The sequence below is a fragment of the Myiozetetes cayanensis genome, unplaced genomic scaffold, assembly GCF_022539395.1.
Source record: "Myiozetetes cayanensis isolate MyiCay16 unplaced genomic scaffold, myiCay2020 scf3, whole genome shotgun sequence".
NCBI lineage: Eukaryota > Metazoa > Chordata > Aves > Passeriformes > Tyrannidae > Myiozetetes > Myiozetetes cayanensis.
This window is the reverse complement of record NW_026087521.1, coordinates 9,631,316-9,656,888: the sequence shown is the minus strand read 5'-3', so window position 1 is coordinate 9,656,888 and position 25,573 is coordinate 9,631,316. Positions and strand designations below refer to the sequence as shown.

The 25,573-nt window shown below is 37.1% G+C and overlaps 1 protein-coding gene across 5 annotated transcripts in view; it reads right to left on the bottom strand.

Moving 5' to 3' along the window:
• The window catches only part of CACNA2D1 (calcium voltage-gated channel auxiliary subunit alpha2delta 1), an 843,568-nt gene that overhangs the window by 645,918 nt on the left and 172,077 nt on the right, over positions 1-25,573 (bottom strand). For all 5 annotated transcript variants that reach the window (XR_007630104.1, XM_050325466.1, XM_050325463.1 and 2 more), the window contains exon 4: positions 19,799-19,858. Coding sequence is in view for 4 of the 5 variants with exons in the window: in XM_050325466.1 (XP_050181423.1) it covers positions 19,799-19,858 (60 nt within the window). In the remaining variant the exon portion in view is untranslated. The remainder of the gene's footprint in view (positions 1-19,798; positions 19,859-25,573) is intronic.

Below are 25,573 nucleotides of genomic sequence, written 5' to 3'. Positions count from 1 at the left end.
TGTGTTTTAAACCCATCATTTAAGCTCCTACTTCCTTGGAACTGGATAACAGTTAATGACATTAAACCAACAAATAATATTACAGGAAAAAAATTATGTTGTAGGCATTTGCAAAATGTTGCAGCAATTATGGATTATCAGTGCTGGTAATTAAACTTGAGAATATATGAGTGGATTGATATTTGGATCAATCAATTTTTAGAAGTTCAGGAATCCTCCTGTGATCTTAAAGACCATGAAGTCAAATTTTGCCTTTGAATATGTCCATTTTGACAGTAAATCATGAAAAAAAAACAATCATAAACCCGCCACATTATTTCATTATATGTTTGGTTCCAAACAAATTTGAACTTGTTTGTTGATCCATTCAGAGTATTTTATTAAATTATTGAATATAATCGGTATATGAGTTGATAAAATGTAAAATTCAAAAAATGCAAACAAATATTTTCCCTACTGAAATTATACCAAATAAAAATAAAATCAACACTATCAAAACAATTTTTCTTTCATCCTCCTCTTTAAGTTTTCATGGAAAATTCAGAGATTTAAGTCTGATAAACAGTGTTTTGTATGGAATATTAATTAAGCCAAAATTTATGTCCTCATGTTAATTTTAAAAAGTGCTTTAAAATGAAAGATGAAAATATTTAAGACTAGTTTTTATATTTATATGCATATGAACACTTTGAGAATATATCCAATGGTTGAAAAAGTTCCAAAAAACCAGAAATTTTCCCCTCTATAACTCTCTTTATTAAAAAAAAAAAAATAGTTTATCACGAAGATTATATCACATAAAGTCACGGTATCTAAATACTAAGCAAAAATACCCAGATAACATTAATACCTTTTAATAATCTCACTGGAATAGAAAAAACATTTTGCACAATTTTCCTTACACTGCAGCAGCAGAGAGCTTTATGCATCTCTTTCTTTCCTCATTTATCCCTATCCAAAAGCTAAAATACAAGAAGATTTTAAGATATTTCTGCAGGGTATTATAATACTGTGTAACACAGGAAAAATGAATTTTCGCATATCAATAATGAAAGTCAGATCCAAACTTTGGATCACATCTTACATAGCTGACACTGACCTGTAAAGTTAATGATCTTAATAAATTTTTTAGAAGCATTGATTTCTTTCCCTGCCTGGATCAATTCTTCATTGAGTTTATTCAATCACTTAAAGTGTGTCCACAAATCCACAGAGTTATAACGTACAAAAAGAAAAAAAACACCCATATGTTATAATTGATTGTAAACAATTTGCTTGGAAATTAGAAAAATTTCCAATAAAATCTCTCCATTTCCTCCTAAATGTGAAAAGTACCTTTCCACAAGGTAATGAAGTTCAAAACCCATCAGGCCATGTCTTCTTTTCAGATGGTTTTGGCTTACCCACGTAAACAAATATTCCTGGAATATTGACTGCTAATTATTTTAATGGAACTCTTATAAAGGCAAATCTTTGTTAAGATTTTAATTTCAATTATTTTTTCTTTGTATCTAATGTCTCAGAAGGAAAGCACCCCTGTACAGCAGTTACCATGCTCTAAGAAATATCCCATGCTCACCTAATTAATAAAGAACAGAAGGAATCCTAATTTAATTATTCAGCTCTGACATCCATTTTGTGCATGTCTTGCACTCAATCACAGCAATAAAGCAAAGCTCCATGAGCACACCTGATTTCGGAAGCAGTTCAGTCGCATCAGACAAGCCAGCAGCTGGAAAATGTCATTCATTTTACTATTTAACATAAAATGATGAAGACTTTTCCAGTTAATCGCTACAAGCAAAAGGTTCATATCAAAAATAATTAAAGCATAATTACTTTTCTTCTTAATTATTGATATGTTACACTGGTATGCTGGAAGTCATGCAGAAAGAGCAGTAAGATTTAAAAGCTGTATCAACATCTTGCTATTATGTTTCTCGTTCTCGAACCTAACAATTGCACTAAATGAAAAGTGATTTGTGTTTTCCTCCATGGATCACAACAGGCTTTTTCAGTCATTAGGTATTTGATTCTATGTCACAAAATGCAAAGAAATGCAGACACACCAAAACTTCTGACTAAGCTGGTTGGGATCTCACAGTAGGGAAAGGTGCTTGGATGAGCATTTGCACTGTCACAACCACAAGCTGCCTAATTTCAAGGAGTCCTATACAGCACTTGACAGCAAATTATGCAATTTAAAAAGACTTCATATCATTTTTTTTTTTTTAATATAGTGAAAGGATGTGCCTTCTTTTCACCACCCAGTCCTTTTCCTAGAGATAGTAGAGGAGTTTTTTCTTGGTTTTGCCATTTTCCTGAGTACAATGAAGCAGAGGAAAAAACTACTAAAATAAATGTTCTTTAAAAACAGAGAACAAATAAAAATAAAGGAAACCAGATTCCAATTACATCCCCAATGCTTTTGTGGAAGATGTTCCAATATTTCAATACTAAACAGTCCAGTAGAAGGGGAAAAAAAACCAAACAAAACAAAACAAAACAACAAAGCAACAACAACAACAAAAATCCAAGCAAAACCAAAACCAAATTCTTCTTTAATTATCTAGTATTTTTACATAACTTAGTTAAATTAATTTTCAGCAGTATAAACTGAGAAATAAATAGTAAAAGTAGTCATAGTAAAAACCAAAATGCTCAAAGACAAGATCACATAAAGAAAAATGAGCAAGATTAGAAACTGATGTTGCTAAAACATGTTATGGCTTTCTTCATAATTCTGTTTGGCAATTCAACTGGAATTGTATGTAAAAAGGACTACATCTTTTTAACCTGGCTGTAGACTTTTATTATTTTCTCCTTCAGTAAAATAGGGATAGGAGATAATTATATACCATATAAACACTGAAGTGTTAAGAGCAGTCAGGACCCAGCATTTGCTGACATCCCCTGATGGAATAACGCCTCCCTAGAGCCTGCCCAGCATGGGACAGAACCCCAGGGCATCCCTTCCCCTCCCACAGGCTCAGGACCTCTGTTTCAGCTGACTCTGGCTCCCTCAGTGTCCTACTACACCTCAGTGACAGTCTAGGAAAAGCTATCTCCAGTCCTGTCCCTGTCCTATACCCTAGATGGACCTCTGCCCTCCAACAGACCCCTTTCTTGGACATACCCCGCAGCTCAGTGCCAGCTCATCTCTTTTCCTGGCCTCATTCCCTTTTCCTTCTGATGGCAACACCCAGATGGACCCCAGATTTGTCTCTTTGCTCACTATGCATCCATCCATCACCTGGAACCATTAATGGAGGCTGTTACCAGGATTCAGCTCTGCCTGCCCTGCTCAGCCCCACAGAACTGCACCCATCGGTCCCCTCTAGCCCCAGCCACCCAGCTCTGGGAGCAGCCAGCCCTCACTGCTTTCTGACCCAGCCATTTCCTGTTCCTCCCAGCTCCTTCTAACCCTGCTGTAACCACTTTCCCTAAATCTTTTCAGAGCCTCACCCAAATTTTAAGTAAATAATGGTACTTTGCTTACTATCATTCCACCTGAAGTTCAGCCATCACTCACACCACGTTCTTTTAGATAACATTAGTATGAGGTGACGAGGGGAACTTTGCAGATGAACTAGAATAAAAATGTTTCTAATACTTAAAGTTACTATTCTCTGTCTCAAAGGACTGAAGTAAATCAGTATCACCACCTTGGTGACACGTAGTCTTGGGTCCTTACGCTTCGTATAATTCACTTTCAAATTCTTGTACCAATCAGAACTAATTTGAAATTCATCTCTTTTTTAAAATTCAGGGTGGACAGATAGATATATCATAGAAGTGTGAAGATGTGAAGAAAGAGACGACGTGAGAAATTTTAAACAAGTGAAATACCTATCTGTTGTAAAAAAAGAGTAAAATTAAGGCAGGTATTTGTTAAAAGATACAGTCAGAAAAGCTCCTGTAAACCTAATGAAGAAGGTTACTAAAAAAAAAAAAAAAAAAAAGAGCTTAACACTGGAGATTGTCGGAGGTGGACCAACAGAAGCCTACAGAGAATAGAGAAAGATGCGAAAGGGCTGTGAAGAAGCCTCAGAGAAAGAAGTTTATCTGGAAGTTCTCTAACAGCTGCAGCTGTTAGAGGTTGCCTGAGACCCAGATACAGGATGCAGCCTCACAAGCCTCTGTAGAACTCCCCTGTTTGTACCCCAGACCACTCCTTCCTTTCGTCCCCAACTCTTCCCTTCTCCCTATATGGCCGGACATATTCCCTGCGGCCAATCCCTCCATTCCTCTTATCACTGACCCTCAGGATTTGATGTTCCTGGCAAGAATCCCTCCTTTGTTCCCGATTCTTCCATACTCCCCTGTATATAAACTGACATCTTGTTTTAATAAACACCATTTTGTGGGTCACTCCTGTGTGACTGTCTCCTTACAAGCCTTACAAGGCGTGCCATGAGGGTAAATCTTGGGGGACAAAACCCCCGCCCCGCGATAGGAGATCATAGTGCAGAAGAGTGTATGAAGTAAATTGCAAAGTATATATTAAGTTGATTTGAATTTGAAGAAGTGCCTCACTTAGCTCCCCAAATTTATGCTGTGTTGCTTGAGACTATTTCAGCTCAGCTTTCAACAGCACCATTACACAGTATTTCAGAAGTGTGAACTGAGATTTCAGAAAGCACAAGAGGGGAGGAACTACAAGTGTTTAAGGAGGGACAATGGAAGATGAGAATTTTAGGCCAAAGAGGAAAGAAGAAGGAATGCTGCAAAAAAGGGTGAAGAGTCAATGAAGGACAATGCCATGTTCACATGCCAGGAAAGATGTAACAGTGAAAATTGGGAGAAAAGGTAGAAGATAACTGCAGCAAAGCAGTCACTCTCAAACTTTTCCCATCAGTGACCTCCTTTCCCTGCCCCTTTCTCCTTGTTACACACTCCAGGTTGCAACCTTTGCTGTTCACCTTGCCAAGGATTGTTTTCTTTGGTTTTACTTAAGGAGTTTGCATAATGTGATGGGGATGATAACTATGAGCAGAAACCATCCTAACTCAGCTACTCTTTGCCTGGGAAAGTCTCCCCAGACAATTTCAGCAAGTATTGTACTGCAAATACCTCTAAACATTTGCACTGTGCTAAATCCCTCTATCTTGATTAGACCAGCACTGTCTATGCATTATTTGGACACAGTGAATTGAAAGTAACAGGCATAAGCAAACCATGGATTCCAGCACAGAGTAAGCATCAGCCAGTTGTGCAAACCAAGCCCAAGGGCCAGGACTTATTTCCTGCATTACACCACAAAGATACACCACGTATGTCCATACGGAATATGAAATGTTCCTGGATTTTAAAATATGACAAAGGTACTATTTCAAAAGTATGGGCACATACTAGTTTAAGTCCTTTTGTTCTTAAAGTATGTAAACCCCTTAGCTTTAGTCTCTTGCTGACCTGAAAAACACAAGACTCCCCTAAAAGTGTGTATCTATATTTATAGACATTTATTATATTTATAGATATAAATACACACACACTATATTAGATTATATTTTTGTGCTTATATACAGGTAGATACATACATAAATACATGTATAAGTATATACACAGAGGAAAATTTACAGAATTGAAACATGCATATATATAACTCTCACCTATTTAAGTAGGACTAGCACTAGCTTAAAACTTGACTGATTCTCTAAGTATCACCTAAATGTTGTTTACGAACACTGGACAATAGCAAAAACCATATCTAATACTCAAAAATCTATAAATTTACCTCAGTATCTTGAAGCAATAAAGAAAACTATTTGATCTGTTTCACATTTGGACCTCTTGATAATATAGTACTGCAGAGCTCATGCACAGAAAAAAGGGTTTGGTGCATTCACTTGTATTTATTTTAATATTTGCTTATCAATCTGAAGATGATATGAGGAGGGGAATTGATTGACTTAAGTGCATCCTATTCTTGAAAAAGATACACAAGTTCGATTAGATATATGGATCTTCACTGCTCTGCTCTTATTAGTAAGCGTAACTACTTCAGTGAACTACTCTTGTGTCAGTAAAAGCTACTATTGTGAATCTGCACAGGAAATTCAGTCTTCTTGTCCATGTAATAGTTATTTTTCATAAAAGCAGCATTCATAGTTCACAGTCACAGCATAGTTCATAACACTGTAAATATTTTCACAGATTTAGTGGGATATTTGCCCTACTAATGTTGTTAGAACGTCTGAAGAACTTTTTAAACTGATGGGTTTTTTCTTCCAGCTTTTAAGGTATATTTTACTGTAACTGATACATAGCTATTGCTGTAAAGAATTCTTTTTATCTTCAACAGCATTTCTTCTTGGTGCTTATTCTTGACACAGGATGTTTACTGACGTGTAACCACAGTACTTTTTAGGATAGAACATGCTTTATTCTCCAGAGAGTGTGTGATGTCCACATTTCAAAATAAAACACAGATCAGTCCTGAACACAGTCTGCTATTGATCCATATTGTGCTTGTTAAAGCTGCCCCCAAGACACCTGAGCAATGTCCAGACACATTCTGTGGCATATCATGCACCAGGAACCATTTTCAACCAACTGTTATACCTTGTCTTGCTTTCTACATCTCCAACGTTATCTCTATAGGTTTTACACTCTAACATAATCTTACTGCTGTAACTAATGTAGACCTGAAACATGCAAACTCCCTGATTTTATGCCTTGAAAATATTATTTTCTAAGCTGCACCATTTCCTTCTCGCAATTTCAGAAACTCTGAGCAGAAAGGTATGGAAACACATGAACATTATAATTTAGAACCTCCTAGATATCACAAGAGAAGTCACAAGTGTACCTTGAACACTGACAATCTCTGTCACTCAATTCAACAATCAGGTCCATAGATTTGTTTTATTGTATATATTTATATACATATATATATAAAAATATATATATTTTATATATATAGTTTTATTTGTTTTATTGTATAGATTTATAAATGTAAGCTTTAGAAATGCAATAGAGTTTCAATCTTGAACTTATTTCTTAGAGAAATACATCAGAGAGTCAGAATTAACTCTCCAGCTCCTTCTGAAATGAAATATGCACAAAAAGAATGGGTTATGGACAGGAAAACATAAAGCTTTGAGATTACTTCTGCTGCCACGGGGTCACTTCACCTACTGCAGCCTTTCCTGGCACTGCTGACCCTCTGCCTTTTGCTGCCTACCCTACACTTTTGCAAGAGTTAGGATGCACTGAATGACCTATGACTTTAGGAAGTCCCAAGCTTCACTCAAAAATTCCCTGTGATCCTCACCTCCTTCTTTAGCTACCAGTTTTCCTCTTTACCATTCGTACATTTAAAGAGCAAGTCTCCACCTTGAATTCAGAATCTCAAAACATGACTTAAATCAGTTGAAAGCCTTATGCAGCAAGACTAATATCAGCAAATCTTTATATATATAGATATAAGGGGGAAGAAGGAGACTGTAAGTATTTGGAATTAAATCTCCCATGTAGGGTGATCCCCCATAAAAAGAAAACTATTTCAAGTCAGCTGTCAGCACAAGAAATGCCAAGAACCATCTTTTGGAATTAATATTTTGAAAAAAAATTCAGTCTTAATTCAGCCTTTGTTTTTTTCTGCTAGCATCTCTCAGCAAATTTAAAAACAAAAGAAAACAAGACAAAAGCACCCTATGCTGTAGCAACACAGCTCTATCACAAAATACCTGCATATACTAGTAAAATAAATCTGAAATGTTCTGTATGAGAGGTACGAAATTCCTACAGCAAAACTTCCTTGATGAGTACTTTAGAGTACCTTAAGTCTAGAGGTCACTAAAACTATGATACCCATAGCAAATTAAATTAAATTAAACTTGCCTATAAGGAAAACATTCAGTCTGGCAGGAAACTTTTGGGGGAAGTCTTCTTCAACTTTTTATGTCAAAGAAAAGTCACAGACAAAGCACTGAAAAGTTTCATCTGGAGAAAACACCAGAATTTTCTGCAAGCCCAGAAGAATATCAATAAAGCCATCTCCTTAGTTTTACTGTTCCCATGTGTAACTCTTAAGAAATGCAAAACTGAAGTTATCCTCTTGAGAAGTGGTAAGGCCCATAGGACTAAGAAAAGAATCCTACCTGAATTAATAATTCATCAGGGATTATTCATCCATTTTTAATGGCAAGGATCTGGTCTGGATGAGCAGAGTCACTTTTATATTTATCCTTCATATTTTCAAGAAAGTTACAAAACACAGTATTTCAGTACAGTATAATTTGGGACTACCAAATGGCAAAATGAAAACAGAATGATAATGTTTTCTATAAACACATAAATCACAGTCACTACAGTTGTCCTAAAGCTCTCAAGACTTGCTAAATGTCCGTAAAATGAGACTTACGGTTGTGAGTTCTGAATTGCTCAAAGTTGATAGCAAAAATTAACAGGAAAAAAAAAATAAAACAAATGGTTAACAGCTACATTTTGAGTGAAATCAGGTAGAATTTTTAAACACAGAATTTTTATAGCATGATGTAGAAGAATGTTAGGTTATTGTTAATTTTAAAGAGTTTCTCTGCTCTGTGTTATGCACATCTTTTGCTTTGTGGCCAAGTCTACAGAAATATCTGACACTACTTCAATCACACATCATCATTTTTTCAGGATATAAAACAGCCAGAATTTCACCTTTTGTTTAAATTCTAATGAGAATTACACTATACTCAGGGGATTGAAGAATAAGAATTCTCAAATACCTTGAGCAAAAGGCAGCTTTTAATAATAGGGTTGTCTAGTACTCCCAGAGCATTTGAAAGTCTATGCAGACTGAAACTCATATTCAAATTTCTACTGTATTTCAACTGCAAAATAGGGCAGACATCAAACATTTTCTGTTCTCAACTACTGCACAAGCCCCTGTTCTAGGAACATGGCTTCTTGGTAGTGTAGAGGCCTAAAAATTTTTACATATGGAAACTTTCCAATTCCCATGTTAACTCCTTTTTCTCTTTCTAAAGTTAATGAGTTGTGACAAAGATGAGTCAGGATAATATGTTATGGGCAATAGGGAAATGAGTTTTCCTAGGAAACAGAGGAAACTAGTTAGATCCTAGTTATACTGGCAAGGATGAATCATAGAGAAACATATTGTTAGTTTTGAACTGAAAATATTTGACAGAGAAGCTTACAGACAAAATAAACAGCATCCCTGAAGTCCATTTCTAATAGATTTTACTGATTCATCAAAGGCAGTACAGCAGTGTTACATATTAATTATACCAGATTTACATGAGCAACTGAACCTGAGGGTGAAAGGTAAAATACAAAACTAGTTAGCTTCATCTGTGCCACAAATTAAATGAACTCATAGAAAATGTGCACAATAGCAGCCTGCAGAAAGCTTTTCTTAACATATCGTACTTCTCTATTGTAAACTGAAGAACCTACAGGGTGTTAATAAACTGAGTACAATAGCACATCTTGCTTTTAATAAGATGTTTTTTTCTGAAAGCACATTAAAGCCTCAGTCAAAATGAAGGTGATAATGCATATGTATGGTGGCTTAATAATGAGAAATCACACCTTTCTTTCTTTTCTTCTTATCCAGGTCCTTTCCTCCACCTCTTTTTCAGAACATCCACATTTTTTAAATGAGTTTTCTGGTCAATAAGTAAAAACTGTATTAGATGTCTTTAACGTATTTGATTTTTCAGATAAAATGGAATGCTTGAAAGCCTCAACAATGATTGAAGGTGTTTCTTCACTTTACTCTAAAAGCTTTTTTGGCAAGTTTCCAACCAGTAAGCACTTCACTGAACAGATGAGATCCTTGCAATGATTTATATTATAAAGTTACGCTCCTGTACTCAAGGTAAGCATATTAAGTAAATAACCGATACCTAAAGACCAAAAGATATCACAGGAAAGCTAGCTGCTCTATAGCACCAGATTTAAAATCACTGCTTATACATAATATTAAAATTCCTAAAGTGTGCAAAAAAATAAATCAAGGATTGCAAATATGATTAGAAACGTGTTCAAATCACACTAACACTCATATTAGTGTAATTCTTATACAGGATCATATTAGATATATTATGGAACAAAAGCATGGAAGAGATGTCCTATGGCAACCCTTATTTTAGAGGAAATCAATGATTTCTAGACTGACAGACTCACCTGAGAGTCTAAGAAGTTATATAAGTCCGGGTGAGATAGCAAGCAGCAGTACTCTTAAAAACTTTTCTAATTACATAGATTTATTTTTTTTTAATTGCCTTTAAAACGTTTTTCTTATATCTAACCGGTGCCTCCTAGATGTCTGTAAACCAGAAGATGGACTGAGACTTTGTGAAACAAGAATCCAAACATTAGAGGCAGGAAGCTGGGGACAGACAAATGAACAGTGGGATCCTGCTCCCAGGAGGGAATGCCAGAAAAAGTCTGCGCTAATCTGGTGAGGCTTATGCCACATCTCCAAACAGACTTCAGCATGGGCATATTCACAGTAGATTTGCTTGTTCCTGCAATACTCACGGTGAACTTTAATGATTAAAAAGGTGTAAGTGATTTGATAAACATCCAAAAAATAACCCTTTAGTTTCAGTAAATGTGCTTTATTCTTATTTTCTCTGCACCTACTACTCCCAGCGCACATACATAGCTCCATCCCCTGAGCAGAAAGATGTCCAAGTGCAAACAATCACTGACAGAAAAAAATGTTATCTCATTCCTTTCAGTGAGACAGGGCACATTCAATTTAATTATACACAAATGAAAGCTTTAGGTCACAAATGAGAAGGTGGCACACAGCCCTTCAGAGAATAAAATATTATCCTTCCTAAAACCTTGACCATTTAAACCTGTCAATTTAAATCGATCATCGGCATATTTTTTTCCGGTCACAGAGGCTTTAGAAGTGTGGTATTATCCAAAATTAATAAAAATCAACAGAAGATTTATTTCACTGAATTTTTGATCAGAGCATTGTGTGAAGATACAGATAGCTTTGACATTTTCTTTGCCTGTGTTTAGCGTTATTAAAACTTCCACAAAATTATAAAGTACATATGACTTACTAGGAAAGGATCCCACATCTGCTTTGTGCCTGTGGGGACCAGTTCCCTGTACCTCAGGTCTGGTGCCAAATCTAAACAGTATCATTTCTCACAGATGCTCTTTGCACACAAGAGGACTATCAGAGGTACAGTCCATGACAGAGCCATATCCTCCCTCTGGATGAGCTGAGAGAAAAAGGATTCTAGTTTGTTTCCTTCACAGAGTGTTTCCCTCTTTCAAATGACAAAACATGTTTAGTAAATTGCCTCTTTACAATGAAACAGCATTAAAGTTGAAAGTTTGATGGGTGGTTTGTTTGTTTTCCAGTTGAGGCTTTTAAGATACAATATTTTATGACTGTTGTAGTATCGACAATAAATTACAGACAGTTCTGAAAATCTCCAGTCTGCAAGATACAACAGAGATGCTCACTACTGCTCTGGTCTTGTAGGTCACTGTTTGGATCAATTCTTGTGATAAAACACTTGTTTTATCTCAGTTATTCTTTTCATCTTCCATTTCTTTGCTGAGCAACTTTTCACTACAGTTTTACTCAGCCAACACTTCTACTAGAAAAAAAAAAATCATAATTCCAAAGTCATATTCCCATGACTTTTTTGTCATTACTTTTAAGCCTGGTTAGTACATAAACACCAGCCTACATATTATCATCAGAGCAAACGTTGTCTCAGAAATACCAGGACACAGATAACCGTCATTTACACAGAAGAATATAAAATGACAGTACTGGTTTAAAGAGAAGGCATATTGAAAGAAGTTTTTTTTTGTGATAATTTTTACGTGATAATTAATTCTTAAAAGTCTGAGTTTTGGTCTTCATATAAATGAGTGGATGTTAATAGGTCATGCATACAGACTGCCCTTGTTAAAATACCAATGAGATATCCCTAATGTTTATACATGTGTAAGTACAATTAATATTGCAACCCAACTGGAAACAAAATTGCTTTGGTTAACCAACCATTGCAAGGCAATCAAATGTGGTATCAAATGTAATTGTAGAAGACTCATTTGGGGAATAACAGCAATTACTTCATACAGAATTCTCCCTTCCTTCTTCCAGTTCATGTACAATTTTTTCATGCATCTTTATCCCAGAAAAATAACTGGACCATCACAAGTGTCAAACGCACGCCCTCTTTCATTCTGTAGTATACATGAAATTTCAAAATGACAAGGCTGATTCATTTAGATATATTGGTTTGTACCTCTGAGTTGTAACTGCTTTAATCTAAAAACATTCAGGTAAGCTTAATTCCCTCAGATGTACATGCAGCTAGGGAACTGGGCAACATCAATGAAATAGGAAACAGAAAATGTGTTTTTTTTCATTTGTCTGAAGCTAAGCAGTCTTGATTTACCTTCATAAACTTCACAAATGTTCTCTAAAGACCTAATAGCTTTCTAACAGGTAAGAATTATTTTAGGGCCATAGATATAAACCACAGTTCAGATGTTTTAACCTACTTTGCTCTTAATCAGGAAACAACATGTCACAATCTAATATTAATTATTTTTTTCCTTTTTTACTCAGAAGACATATGGTAATTTAAATTATTATTCTTAATTAATATTACTTTGAACAATTTTACACCTTTAATAAATTAATTTGCAATTACTAAAATTATTTTAATATTTAATTATGAGCACAAAATACCAATATCCATTACGATCTTTATTTCTTTTACTAATGGTAAAAATGTAAGATACATGCTCTTAACTCATTTCAGATTTTTATTTTTCTCTTGAGGCATTCTATATGCACTTCAGCAAGGGTTCATTTATTAACTAAAACAATATATTTAGGTCCAATGACAATCTATTTAGAAAGCTATGCAAGGTGATAAAAAGAAAGGAATACGAAATATGAATATTTTTCTGATACCAGATATTCAGTAACTCTGATATCAGATATTACTGCTCAGTAATTTGCTGGGTTACAGCTTCCCAGGTACAAACTAATTTCAATTTGAGATTTCTAAGCTCATGGCCATTTTCGGTTTTTGTAAACATGGACAGATTATTTCAGATAAAAACAAATTTTTTGTTAAAGATTCTTTTGCCTATTGATCTTGTCAAAGTCATGGAGCAGATCCTCCTGGAAACTATGCTAAGGCACATGGAGGACAGTGAAGTGATTGATGACAGCTAACGTGGCTTCACTAATGGCAAATTGCACCTGGTAAATTTGATGGCCTTCCATGATGGTGTTAAAGCATCAGTAGAGAAGTGAAGAGCAACTGATGTCATATACCTAGACTTGTAGAAAGGACTCGATACTACTCCATACAACATCCTTGTCTCTAAAATGGAGAGACATGTAGCAAACCACTTGGAATTAGCTGGACAGTCACACTCAAAGAGCTGCAATCAACAGTTCAGTGGAGAGGGTAATGAATTAAACTTGCTTGGAAGAGGGAAAGGGAAAAAAAGGCTTGCCAGTGATGAACAATGGGATGATGTGCCAAATCTCGATGAAAGGAGCACTGATGGAATCCCTCAACCTGCTTCAAGAGGTCTTGGCTACAACGTAACACACCTGAAACTGTTTCTACACCAATGCAAGTAGCATGAGGAGCAAAAACGACAAGCTCAAAACTTTGTCTCAGTCCCAGAGATTTGATGTCTCTATAATAATAATAATAATAAGTGGAACCTGGCGGGATGAGTCCTGCAATTGGAGTGCCCTGTTGGATGGTTACAGGCTCTTTAGGATGGATAGGCAGGGCAGAAGAGGTGGGGGGATGGCACTGTATGCAATGGAAGGGATAGAACGTATGGAGCTCACAGTTGGTAATGCACAGTTGGGAGCCTCTGCGTAAAAATCAAGGCATAAACAAATAATGTGGATGTCATCGTGGGAGTCTACTACAGACCTCCCAGCCAACACAATGACACTGATGAATTATTGAGGAATTGTTGAGGAACTAAGGGACACTTCCACGTCAACTTCCCTTGTCCTTATGGAGGACTTCAATTTGCCAGAAATCAACTGGGAGCAACACATAGCTGGTACAAGCCAGGCCAGAAGATTCCTAAAAAACCTGGATGACAGCTTTATGGAAAAGGTCCTAAGGAAGTTGACTCTGAAAAATGCCCTCCTTGATCTTCTGATGGTCAGCAGAGCAGATCTTGTGAGTGAAGTGGAGATTAGTGGCTGTCTTGGCCACAGTGAACACAAGGTGATGGAATTAAAAGTCTCTGTTGACAGGAGGAAAAGTACCAACAAAACTTCAACTCAGGACATGAGGATAGCAGACTTCAGGCTGCTCAGGGATTTACTAAGTAAGGTCCCCTGGGAAAATGTTCTTGCAGATGCCAGTGACTTTAAACGTCATCTCCTAAGGGCACAAAAGCAGGCAATACCCATGTTAGAAGTCAAGCAGCCAAGGCAGAAGGCTGGTTTGGCTGAACAGGAATCTTCTCTTGGAAATAAAGCAGAAAAGGAAGGTGTATGCCCAGCAAAAGCAAGGTCAGGTGACATGGGAAAAATACTGAGATGTTGCTTGCTGCTGTAGGCAGAAAACTCATGCAGACAAAGCTCAACTAAAGTTGAAGCTGTTTGGAAATGTGGGGAAAATAAAAAGAGTTTTTCTCAAATATAATAATGGCAAAAAACAGTATAGAATATCACTGTTGCATTTTGTGATGGATATGGTCACCTCACAAAAAGGGACAGGGACAAGGTAGAAGTGTTTAATGCATTCTTTGCCTCTGTCTTCAACATGGAGCAAGGGGGTCTCAGTGCCCTGAGCTGGAGGACCATGACTGCAACAACGATCCCAAGATCCTACCTGAACTTGTACAGGATCTGTTGCTCCAGTTGGAGCCCTGAAAATGTATGGGGCCTGATGGGATTCACCTAAGAATCCTCTAGGAGCTAGCTGATGCCTTTGCAAAGCCTCTCTCAATGATTTTCCAACAGTCTTGGGAATCCAGGGAGATGCCAGCTGACTGGAAGCTGGAAAACATTGTCCTGATTTTCAAGAAGGGCAAGGAGGACCCTGGAAACTACAGGCCTGTCAGTCTCACTTCAGTGTCCCATAAAGTCATGGTAAAGATTATTCTAGGAAATACTGAAAAACACCTGGAGGACAACACAGTCACTGGTGGCAGCCAGTACAGCTTCATGAGCGGACAGTCCTGATTGTCAAACTTGATTTCCTTCAGGGAAACAGGGTAACTCAATGAGTTGATCTAGGAAAGCCAGTATATGTTAACTTTTTGGACTTCAGTAAAGCTTTTGATACTGTCTCTCACAGTGTCCCACTGAACAAAACATCCAGCACACAGCTGGATAAGCATGCTCTGTGATGGATGAGCAACTGGCTCACAGGCTGGGCAAAAAGAGTTATAGTGAATGGGGTGATATCATTCTGGTGTCTGGTCAGTAATGGTGTCCTGTAGGGCTTCATCCTCTGCCCAGTTCTCTTCAACATCTTCACTAATAAATTGGACACAGGACTTGAAGGAATACTAAGTTTGCTGGTAACACTAAATTGGGAGGAACTGCCAACTCCTTCGAGGGCAGAGAGGCCCTGCAGAGAGACCTTGACTGGGTAATCACCAACCATATGAAGTTGAACAAGGGCAAGTGCAAGGGCAAGGATTCTGTACCTGGGATGGGGCAACCCAGATGTATGTAGAGACTGGAGAATGAGATCCTGGAAAGCAGTTCAATGGAAAGGAACTTGGGGGTCTTGGTCAATGGCAAGTTGAATATGAGTCAGCAGGGCCCTGGAAGCCAGGAGGGCCACCCTTTTCCTGGGGAGCATCAGGCAAAGCATTGCCAGTTGGGCGAGGGAGGGGATTGTCCTGCTCTGCTCTGCACCGGTGCGACCTTGAGTACTGTGTGCAGTTTTGGGCATCACAATATATAAAAGATATTAAGCTATCAGAGAGCATCCAAAGACAGCCACAAGGATGGTGACGGGTTTGGAGGGAAAGCCATAAGAGAAGTGGCTGAGGTCACTTGCTTTGTTCAGCCTAGAGGAGGCTGACAGGAGACCCCACTGTAGTCTTCGAAATCTTCACAAGGGGAAGTGGAGTGGCAAGTACCGACCAGTCGTGACATGACTTGAGGAAATGTCATGAGGTTGAGTCTGGGGAGGGTTAGGTTGCATATCAGGAAAAAGTTTTTCACCCAGAAGGTGGTTGAGCACTGGAACAGGTTCCCCAGGAAATTGGTCACAGCACCAAGCCTGTCTGAGTTCAAGAAGTGTTTGGTCAATGTTCTCAGGCACATGGTGGGACTCTTGGGGTGTCCTGTGTAGGGTCAAGAGTTGGACTCAGTAATCCTGATGAGTGCCTTCCAACTCAGAATAATCTAGATTTAGATTAGGTACTAGGATGAAATTCTTTCCTGTGAAGGTGGTGAGGCAACAACACAGGTTGCCCAGAGAAGTCGTGGATCTCCCATTCCTGTAAGTGTTCAAGGCCAGGTTCAATGGAGCTTTGAGTAACCTGGCTAGTGGAAAGTGTCCCTGCCCATTGCAGGGGGATCAGAGCTAGATGATCTTTAAGGTCACTTCCAACCCAAACCATTCTTTAATTCTATGATTTATCAAAAAGCAAAAATTTAAATTTTCACTTTTGTTTTTCATTGCTTGGTCTTCTTGAAGTAGCTGGAACATAATATACTATAGTAATAAAAATGTTGGAAGAAAATGTACTATCAAGTAAAATTGGATATAAGAGGGATTTCAGTAGATGTGGATTTATATTTTTTTCAATAGTTTAGTCCTAACTATTTTTCTAAAGGACAAGTGTATTTTCTCCTTTAGACAGACTGGACATTTACATAAAATTATTAGCTGAAATAGCAAAAAGGAGGCTGTGGGACCAAATCTGGATCTTCAAAGGTTTTTTCCCACTACTAGCTAATTTCAAAAGAGTGAATCTGAAGATGTTGAATTTTTATTATACCTTAACCTGAAAATAAAATCTTTAATGCTTACGTGCTTCTTTTGCTGTGAACTGTGCAATAAACACTCATATTTAGAATAAGGTGTTAGTACAGGCACTCTGGTGATCTTTTAATTGACACATTCCTTATAGCTCTGTACAGACCTTGGTCTTATGGTCAGCCTTCTTTGCCCTTCCTTTTTCCATATGTTCTGCTCAAATCAGCTCATATACACTTCACCAGGAGGAATGTTTGTGATATTTTCTCCTTAAAACTCCATAGGCTATTATTTGGCTGCAATCTGACTGTCAAGGACATTGCTGATCACAAGCTCATTAGAAGCAGAAATAGCTTGTCCCATGAGTTTCTTTCTACAGTGACTCATGTGCAATGATGCTGGAAGGGCTTTCATCACCCAAAACCAAGTCCTGGATGAGAAATGAACCTCATACAGCATGATGTAGACCATTCATAATGCTATCAGAAGTACTTTAAGAACCCCCATCTGCAGAAAGTTTTACAGTCTATCTTCTATTTTCCATCACAGCCATTAGGAGAATGAATCTTCCAGTGAAAATTGAGTTTATCAGAAAGATCTGTGTGCAAACTAATTTGAGCAGGCATTTTCTAAAAACTAGGCCAGAAGAGAAGAAAGATTACTTCTGGCAAAAATGAAACAAATTAAATTATAAGAGGCTTAATACATTTATTTGAAATTTAATTGCATAACCTAATGTCAAGGTTATTATATGGTGCACACTGTTCTCATCCAAATTCAAAACAGTAAAGTACACGCTTGGTTTGCAGTCACTTTATTATAAATCCGACCACATTTGCTTTTTCAATACTGACCATAGTGTTTGCCTGAGCCACAACATTAATATAAAATAACATTTCAAAATAATTTTGAGATGTCTCCTTGACATCTCCTTGAATGCTGATAAAATCTGAAGCCTTTCTAGTATGACTGACTTCTACTGCAAGAAAAGGTTCATAAGAAAGCCAAAATCTGAGCCAGTGTTGTTGACATGATGCAAGAATGTACCATAGAAGCAAAATGACTAGAAAGAGGTTCTAACTATATTCACATAGTTCTGCTCTGAGTCCATCAAACCTGCAGGTTTTGTTTTCTATTCACGAGAGAGAGATTAGCAGAAAAGGTCACTGTAGCATTCTCATTATAACATCTCTATGCAATATGCTTTTTGTGTTTTACGTGTATTAGAAGCTGTGCCTGTGCAGAGAACACACTTAAAAGCATACAGGCTGTGTCCAGATGCTCTCTATACTTCTAAAGCCAGTCACTCCTATCTGAATTATATGTCCTGACCTTTGGGGGGTTTTGTCTGTTTTCAGATCTCCAAGTGCCTGAGTAACACTGGATCAGAACGGAAATTTGTGCTGCTTTTGTCTGGGGTAAAATTAATTTTCTTCATAGTAGCTAGTATGGGCTATATTTTGTATTTGTGCTGGAAACAGTGTTGATAATTTGGGGATTTTTTTTTTTTTAAATTGTGGAGCAACATTTTCTCACAGCCAAGGCCTTTTCTTCATCTCACACTGCCCCACCAGTGAGGAGGCTGGGGGTGCACAGGTGACCCCAACTGACCCAAGGAATATTCCATACCATATGGCTTCACGCTCAGCATATAAAGCTGGGGAAAGATGAAAGGGACGCTGGGGGGAGGACATTCAGAGTGATGTTTGTCTTCACAAGTCACCATTAAGTGCAAACAAGCTCTGCTTTCCTGAGGATGGTTGAACACCTGCCTACCCATTGGAAGGGGTGACAGAATTCCTTGTTTTGCTTGGCTTCTGTACACAGCTTTTGCTTTACTTTAATCAACTGTTCTTATGTCAACCCATGAGTCTTCTCATTTTTACTCTTCCAGCTCTCTCCACCATCTGGATGTGGTGGGAGTGAGCAAGTGGCTGTGCTGTGTTTACTTGACAACTGGGGTTAAACCATGACAACATTATAAAAAACAATTGTGCATTTAACTGTGTGCCGCTATGATTCTAGTGGACATGCAAATCCAGTCTAGGTTTGTAGCAACATCATGTAAAAGCACCATCTGCTTTTTTTTCCAAAGGAACAGATAATAAAGGCACAGTAAATAACTTTGACACTTAGCAGGGAACCATAGCCTGAAATTAAGAGGCTTACAATCATGTAGAACAATATTCATTTGGCTTGATTACTAACAAAAAAAAAAAAGTTGTTTATTTTACAATCATGTCACTTGTTTTCCATTAAGGTCTGAAATGACTAAAGAAGATAATTTATTGTTTGACCAGGTTAGGGTCTCTTTCAGCTGAACTAGAATACAGAAGAGATGGTTATTAAAGTACAGAAAGGGATTCTAAAAAATAGTCCATTACTCCCAAGTCTTGTAGATAACCAAATCCTCTTGTATTAAACTTCATCCTGCTTTTTTTTTTCCCCTCCACATAAGCAAAAGACATCTTTTCTATGATTCTGTTTCAGTGCTTGCAGTAGCACAATTTTAACTGATAGCAACCATCACTCAGATTCCTTCTTTGTAATCATTTGTTGTGTGTCAAAACAAACAGATGTCTTGTGTACAACTTGGAGCTACCTTCCTGGGTCTGTGAAGCTCCCTATGAGCTTCATGAGCAAGGGAAAAGTTCCCTATGAGCAAGGGAAAAGTTCACTTTACTCTCTAGTTACCCTGACTGAGACTCTGTTTGCAGAATTAAATAAAATGTCCATTCATAGTCAATGACTCCTCTATAGCAGATATACAAACAACATATTTGAAAGAATATAGTTAACATTTCAAAGATGAAAAATCCATGAAGTTTAGGAGAGAAACTGAAACTTACCCCAAACTCGTCCCTCCACTGATGCGATGCTTGGTACTTCTCTGCTTCTTTAGCAAGACGCTGAAGACCAAAAGAAAGAAGACATAAATTTTAGTCTTTATTGATTCCTCACATAGCAAAGTCTCTCTTTTTTAATTTTTTCCTATACATGTTTTCTCCATATAAATTATATCTATATCTATCTTTTTTGATAGCATACTTGAAAATTGTGTATATTTGAATAAAGTGCACCACCTCACTTCAGAAATGCTATTTTCTGTATTATTGGCTTATTGAAGTACTATAATCATGAATTATAAAACTTAACCCTCACTCCAATATAATTTAAGAAGTTCTAGTTAAGTTCAAAATCCACAAATATCCAGCTGGAAATACTTTCTCCTTACACACACCACCTTGCCTTATATGTATTAATTTAATCTACCGTCCAGTGACAGGTATTTACTAGAATCTTAAAACAATGCATTATGGGCATTTATTTCTCCATTATATCATTTAGCTTCAATTATAGAAACTACTGACAGCCCTGTGATTATTAGGGACCCATAAAAACTCAGTAATTTGGACTAGTTGGAGTCCAGTCTCACGGATTGAATTAGCAGCTGGAGAGTAAAAAGCATGCTCCTAGATGGCATTTTCCCATTTACATTAATTTGAATGAAATCCGGCCTGTCCACTAAGCCCCACAGGAAGCAAAGCACAATGCACAAGAATGATCAGATGATGCTCTTTCAAACCAATCTCTTGTACAGACACAACCATTGGGTTGGATGACATGTTCCTCCTTATACAACATCTGAAGCCTTTGAAAAAAAAGTTGTTTGGACATGCTTATGAGAAGTTTACTATAATTTTGCATATACAAGTTGCCAAGATAATGTGTGTTCTCCAGCTGAGCTGCACATAGCATTCCCCATGCCAATAGCCCTGGAGGCAAGCACCACTCCCAAAAGCAAGCCAGCTCACTCTGAAGAAGTAGCTACCTGATGTGAATGTAGTTCATGTGGAATCAGCCATGTTCTAACTGTTGAGTGACTCACTTTTATAACTGAATTATTTTACAGCCCAAAAAAGCCCTAAAACCCTCCATTTTTAAGAAGTCATGGTCCCTTTCTAACAGATATAGGCTGACTATATCCACCAGATAAGTAGGGATGAAAACCCTTTAATGTGTAATAATATGTGCACAGTAAGTTTGATGATCCTTTTAATATTCAGACCAATTTCTAGACAAAATGAACTCGTGGTCTAAGTCACATTTTCAGTTGAGTCACCTTGTCAGTTCTTGCTAGCAACCAAAAGGAATATGACCAGAAAGTTCACGTAAGCCAGAACCACAGAGATGGAGCTGTCAGAACCTCACCGCAGACCCATCCCAGACTGCAACTGCTGTACTACCTGATCCCCTGAAGGCACTTTTCCCCACTCTAACAACTACCAGGACGATACATTTCAGAAAGAAGAAGTTAGGATCTTGACCTTTTTTTTTAAGGTTTGCAATCTTTCTATAAAAACAGAAAAACATCAACAAACCTCTGTGCTCTACTGCTACAAAATGTGTCCCCACTCAATTGTTTTATCGTCAATTCAAATGATTCCTAGCTAACAGAAAGGTACGGGCATCTTACAGGCATTGCCCTCTGAGAGTACCTCCACAGGAACCAAGTACCACATTAAATAAAAAACCCTAACTTCATGCATTACACTGGGAAAAAGCAAGTTTTGCACTGGATAAGCATCTACAGTATTTTCAGATTTTTTTGTAATATACTACAATAATTTTTTCCATCTAATTTCTTCACTTAATCTAGCCAGTTCTGCATCTAAATTTGTATAGCCTCTGATGAGTTCAAGCTGATTAAGTCATGTTTCACCAGACTGTAGCAAAGCAAGATATAACACTTACTGCATGTGTAAATAGCTGCAGTTAACACTGCCCTCAGATTTTCCTCACACTCTTCTTTATTGCCTTAAGGTACCTAGATAACCACAAAAGACAGCAGAACCCAAATGCACTAACTGATAGGTTGATTATGAAGAGAAATATATACTGATCATTAACACTACTAGGAATTTTGCATGGAAAGAACTGTAGCCAAACTTGAAATTCATCAGCTCCATTGGTAGACTCCTCAGCAAATCTGCACTATCAAATGAAAATGCTTAAAGCAAATTAAAAAAAAAAAAAAAAAGTTGTTTTGCATTGTTTTGTGTTGTCTCAAATGCAGAAAAAAATATTCCTCACAAAAAAGGTATTGTATTCTTATTCTCCTTAAAATTTTTGAATCAGGTTTAAGTTAGAACCCATCCTAACTGCCTAAGCAATCTGCTAAAATAACACTAAATGCAATATCTACAGCCTTTATACCTTAAAATAGCTCCCAAAATGAGAAGCTGTCATTTGGGGTATTTGTATAGAGTTCTGTTAAAGGTACTCAAGCTCATACAAAAGTACAAGCAAACAGCTTAGGAAAAATAATAAACCATGAGAAAACACCTGTTCCTTGACACCTAAAAACCCAAAGCCGACATCTTACTGGAAGTACACATGACCACAAGACAAGTCAGGCCTATGCCCACAGGCTCCAGCAAGAGGCTGAGATACCTTTTTGATTTCTTCATCATCACTGCTTAATGCATTTGCTCTTTTGCATTTGCATCACTGCATTTTGCTCTACTGCCTAACAATTAATTTTTTTTTCCTGCTCTTAGATAAATTTTTCAAAATTTTAGCTGCAATGTATCCAACAGTTTATCTGGAATGTACATTTAGAATGTACTTCCTAGTACCCTCCATCAGAGATAGAATTAAAGTCCAGCCAACTTAATATCAACCCCAGTATTGTTTTCTATGAAACAGATCATCATTTGATCAACAATTCCTATAAATGCTACACAAGTTATTAGTAGTTAATACAGTGGTTGTTAGACAGGACTAGAATAAATCTGTAAGTTGAGTGGTCACAAGAAAAAAGATATCTGATCTCTCAAAATGAGGATACATATTGTATTTTCACTTTCTATTGCTGCACCAGAACAATCCTGGGATTCTACAGCTATGTAAGTTGCATATTGGATAAACAATAGAAAATCAACTCCCAGAGACCAGTCTATTACAGTAACCTGATTACCCAGCTCATTTCCAGCAGAAAACTCCTTAGCAACACTGATGTGCTGGCTATTACAAGGACATGGATCAGGTAGGGACTTCATTTCCAAGACATGAGTATTTTAAAATACAGGTAGTGTTGATACGAGGTCTGCACATGCAAAACCCGGTATCACTCTATGCTGTGCAATACCATATCTTTTTAGGAAAGATAAGAGTATAAAGTTTAAATAGATAGATATGTATAACAAAGCTAAGGTGTTTTCAGAAGCTTTTCATTTCTGTGCAGGGAGAACACTGCTACTACAGCAACATGAAGTCTAATAACTGAGAATTCACCCTTCCACATAGAGAGCTTTATTACAAGTCAGAGTAAGACATCAAGACTCTGGGATCAAAAATAGCCAGATGGTGAAGCAAACTCAAGTACCTGGTGCCCTTTATTGTGACACAAGGAAGGACTAATTTCCCATCTCTCAAAGAAATCATGCCTGTTTCCTTCTGAGGTATGCAAATGCCAGGTCTGGTCTTCCCTGTTTTGATGGAAGAGTCCCTGGAGAATGCCAACAGAGAAGCTGCACAACAGCCGGCTGACACCTGGCGCTTCCCATTCTCCCTCTCGTTACAATGAGGGTTTAATACGGCAACTGCCTCTTTAACACCATGACCCACTGCAGCTCCCTAAAGGGTTCTCCAGTAAATACTAAAATACTGGAATTCAAATTTTTATGTGTAAGAAAATAAGTAGGAATGGCTTAAAACAAACATAAAAAACAATGTTCCCGCATATTAGCTTTTAATCCTTTCTTCCTCCGTGCCTGTGTATTCTGTGCTGCGAAGATGAAAGCTGTGAGATGTTTTCACTCCTTGAACAAAGCTCTATCTAACATCATTTTTTTGGATACAGAGCATCAAAAACAAAACAACACTAAAAAGGGAAAAAGGAACAAAACCAAGATGTAACGGAAACATTCTGGCTTAAAGAACTCTACTTTGTACCGTTGGCTGGAGAACACAGATTCTCAGACTATGGCAGTGAATTTACTCTGAAGTGGTAGATAAATTGAGAAACCATGACCAGGAAGAGAGGGCTGCAAAGGTTAACAGAACATTGTAGCAGCTATTCATGTGCTTTTGGAGGATGCCTGACAGCTGTGACATGGTGCTTCTAAGTAAGGGATCAAAAGAGCTGATGCCAGATTTAGCCAGTGTGAATGACACAGTAGCTGATGCCAAATTTCAGATGCTTGAAAACAAATAAGCATGTGTTTAATAATTTTCCTAGATTAAACAATTACATCTATCTATTTTTTTTAATTTTACCTTTTTATTTTTTATTAATAAAAACTGCTCTCTCATTTTCTAAACAGTGTGCAGGGTGTATTATTTTCAGGAATTTTCAGAACACTTAACTCATCAATTAAAAAAACAAAACATCCCTTGAAAGATATTCACTGCCCTCAAAAAAGTATTTAAAATCAAAGTTTGAAAGTAGTCAAGAGTTACTTTCTACTAGATTTCCCTAAATCTTTCAAAGGAAACAGTTACCTTTAAAGGAAAGCAGCTGCTGGAAACAAAGATAAGATACAAGTGTTGTTACTCACTCCATCAGCCTATGAACCTTTCTTTAACTTTTAAAGGGATTACAAAAGATTACATACACAAAAATAATAGAAGAGAAAAACAGCAAAAATACAGGCCCAGCTGCTGTCAATCTCAAATTGTCCATTTTTGAAGGTCTTGTCCCCCGTTTCCGAGTGCACTTTGCTATCTCTGAGAGGCAGTCTTTGATGCAGCACAGACTGCAAGAGAGAGACCTGAAGAATCTTTATCTGATCTGTAAAGATCAACTCCCTAGAAGGCCTATTCATCTTCCAGCCTTCAATTTTTTGAGTATATGTCATATTTTTATCTCTTCCTAGCCAGCACAGGATTCTGTCAGCAAATGGCCCAATTACACTTATATTCAGTACAATGAAATAAATCTCTTTTTCCGTGCTTCACACTCTCCTTTAAGTATTTTCTTTGAAAATAATATTCAAGTACTTTTTGATATATTAAGCTATTATAAAATGTGTAAGCTTAGAGTTATTAGATATCAGTAGCCTCACAAGCTTTCTAAAACACCAAATCCATGCACTTCTTTTAGGTCATTGTAAGAAGATAAATACACAGTGAGAATATATCAATATCAAGTTTAAAACAACGTAGAACACACAATGAACTTCAAATACTGATTTTAAAATTCTTTTCTTGCATGAACAGCATAAAAGCCATAAGGAGTATGTGCAAATGTGGTTTCAGACACAGTTTTCACATATGTGTCTGTAATAAAAATATTGTTCTTCCATAGTTGATTATAAATTGCATATGAATTACAAGATGAGGAAGAGATTTTTTAAGATTCAGATAAGGTGTCTGAAGTGCCAGTGGAAGACTGATACAACTTATTTCACTACAGATTTAATACAGACTGACAAATTCTAAAGGATTCCATTTTCATCTCAGTAAGCTATTACATTCCATATTAAACCAAATTAGAATTATTCTCTTGTGCCTTGATTCTACTGTCTTTATGTGCATGGTATGTGTTATATTTTCATAGGAATCCCTGGTAATGAATTATCCAAATACCCATGAATCACCCTATTGTATAAAAAGTCACC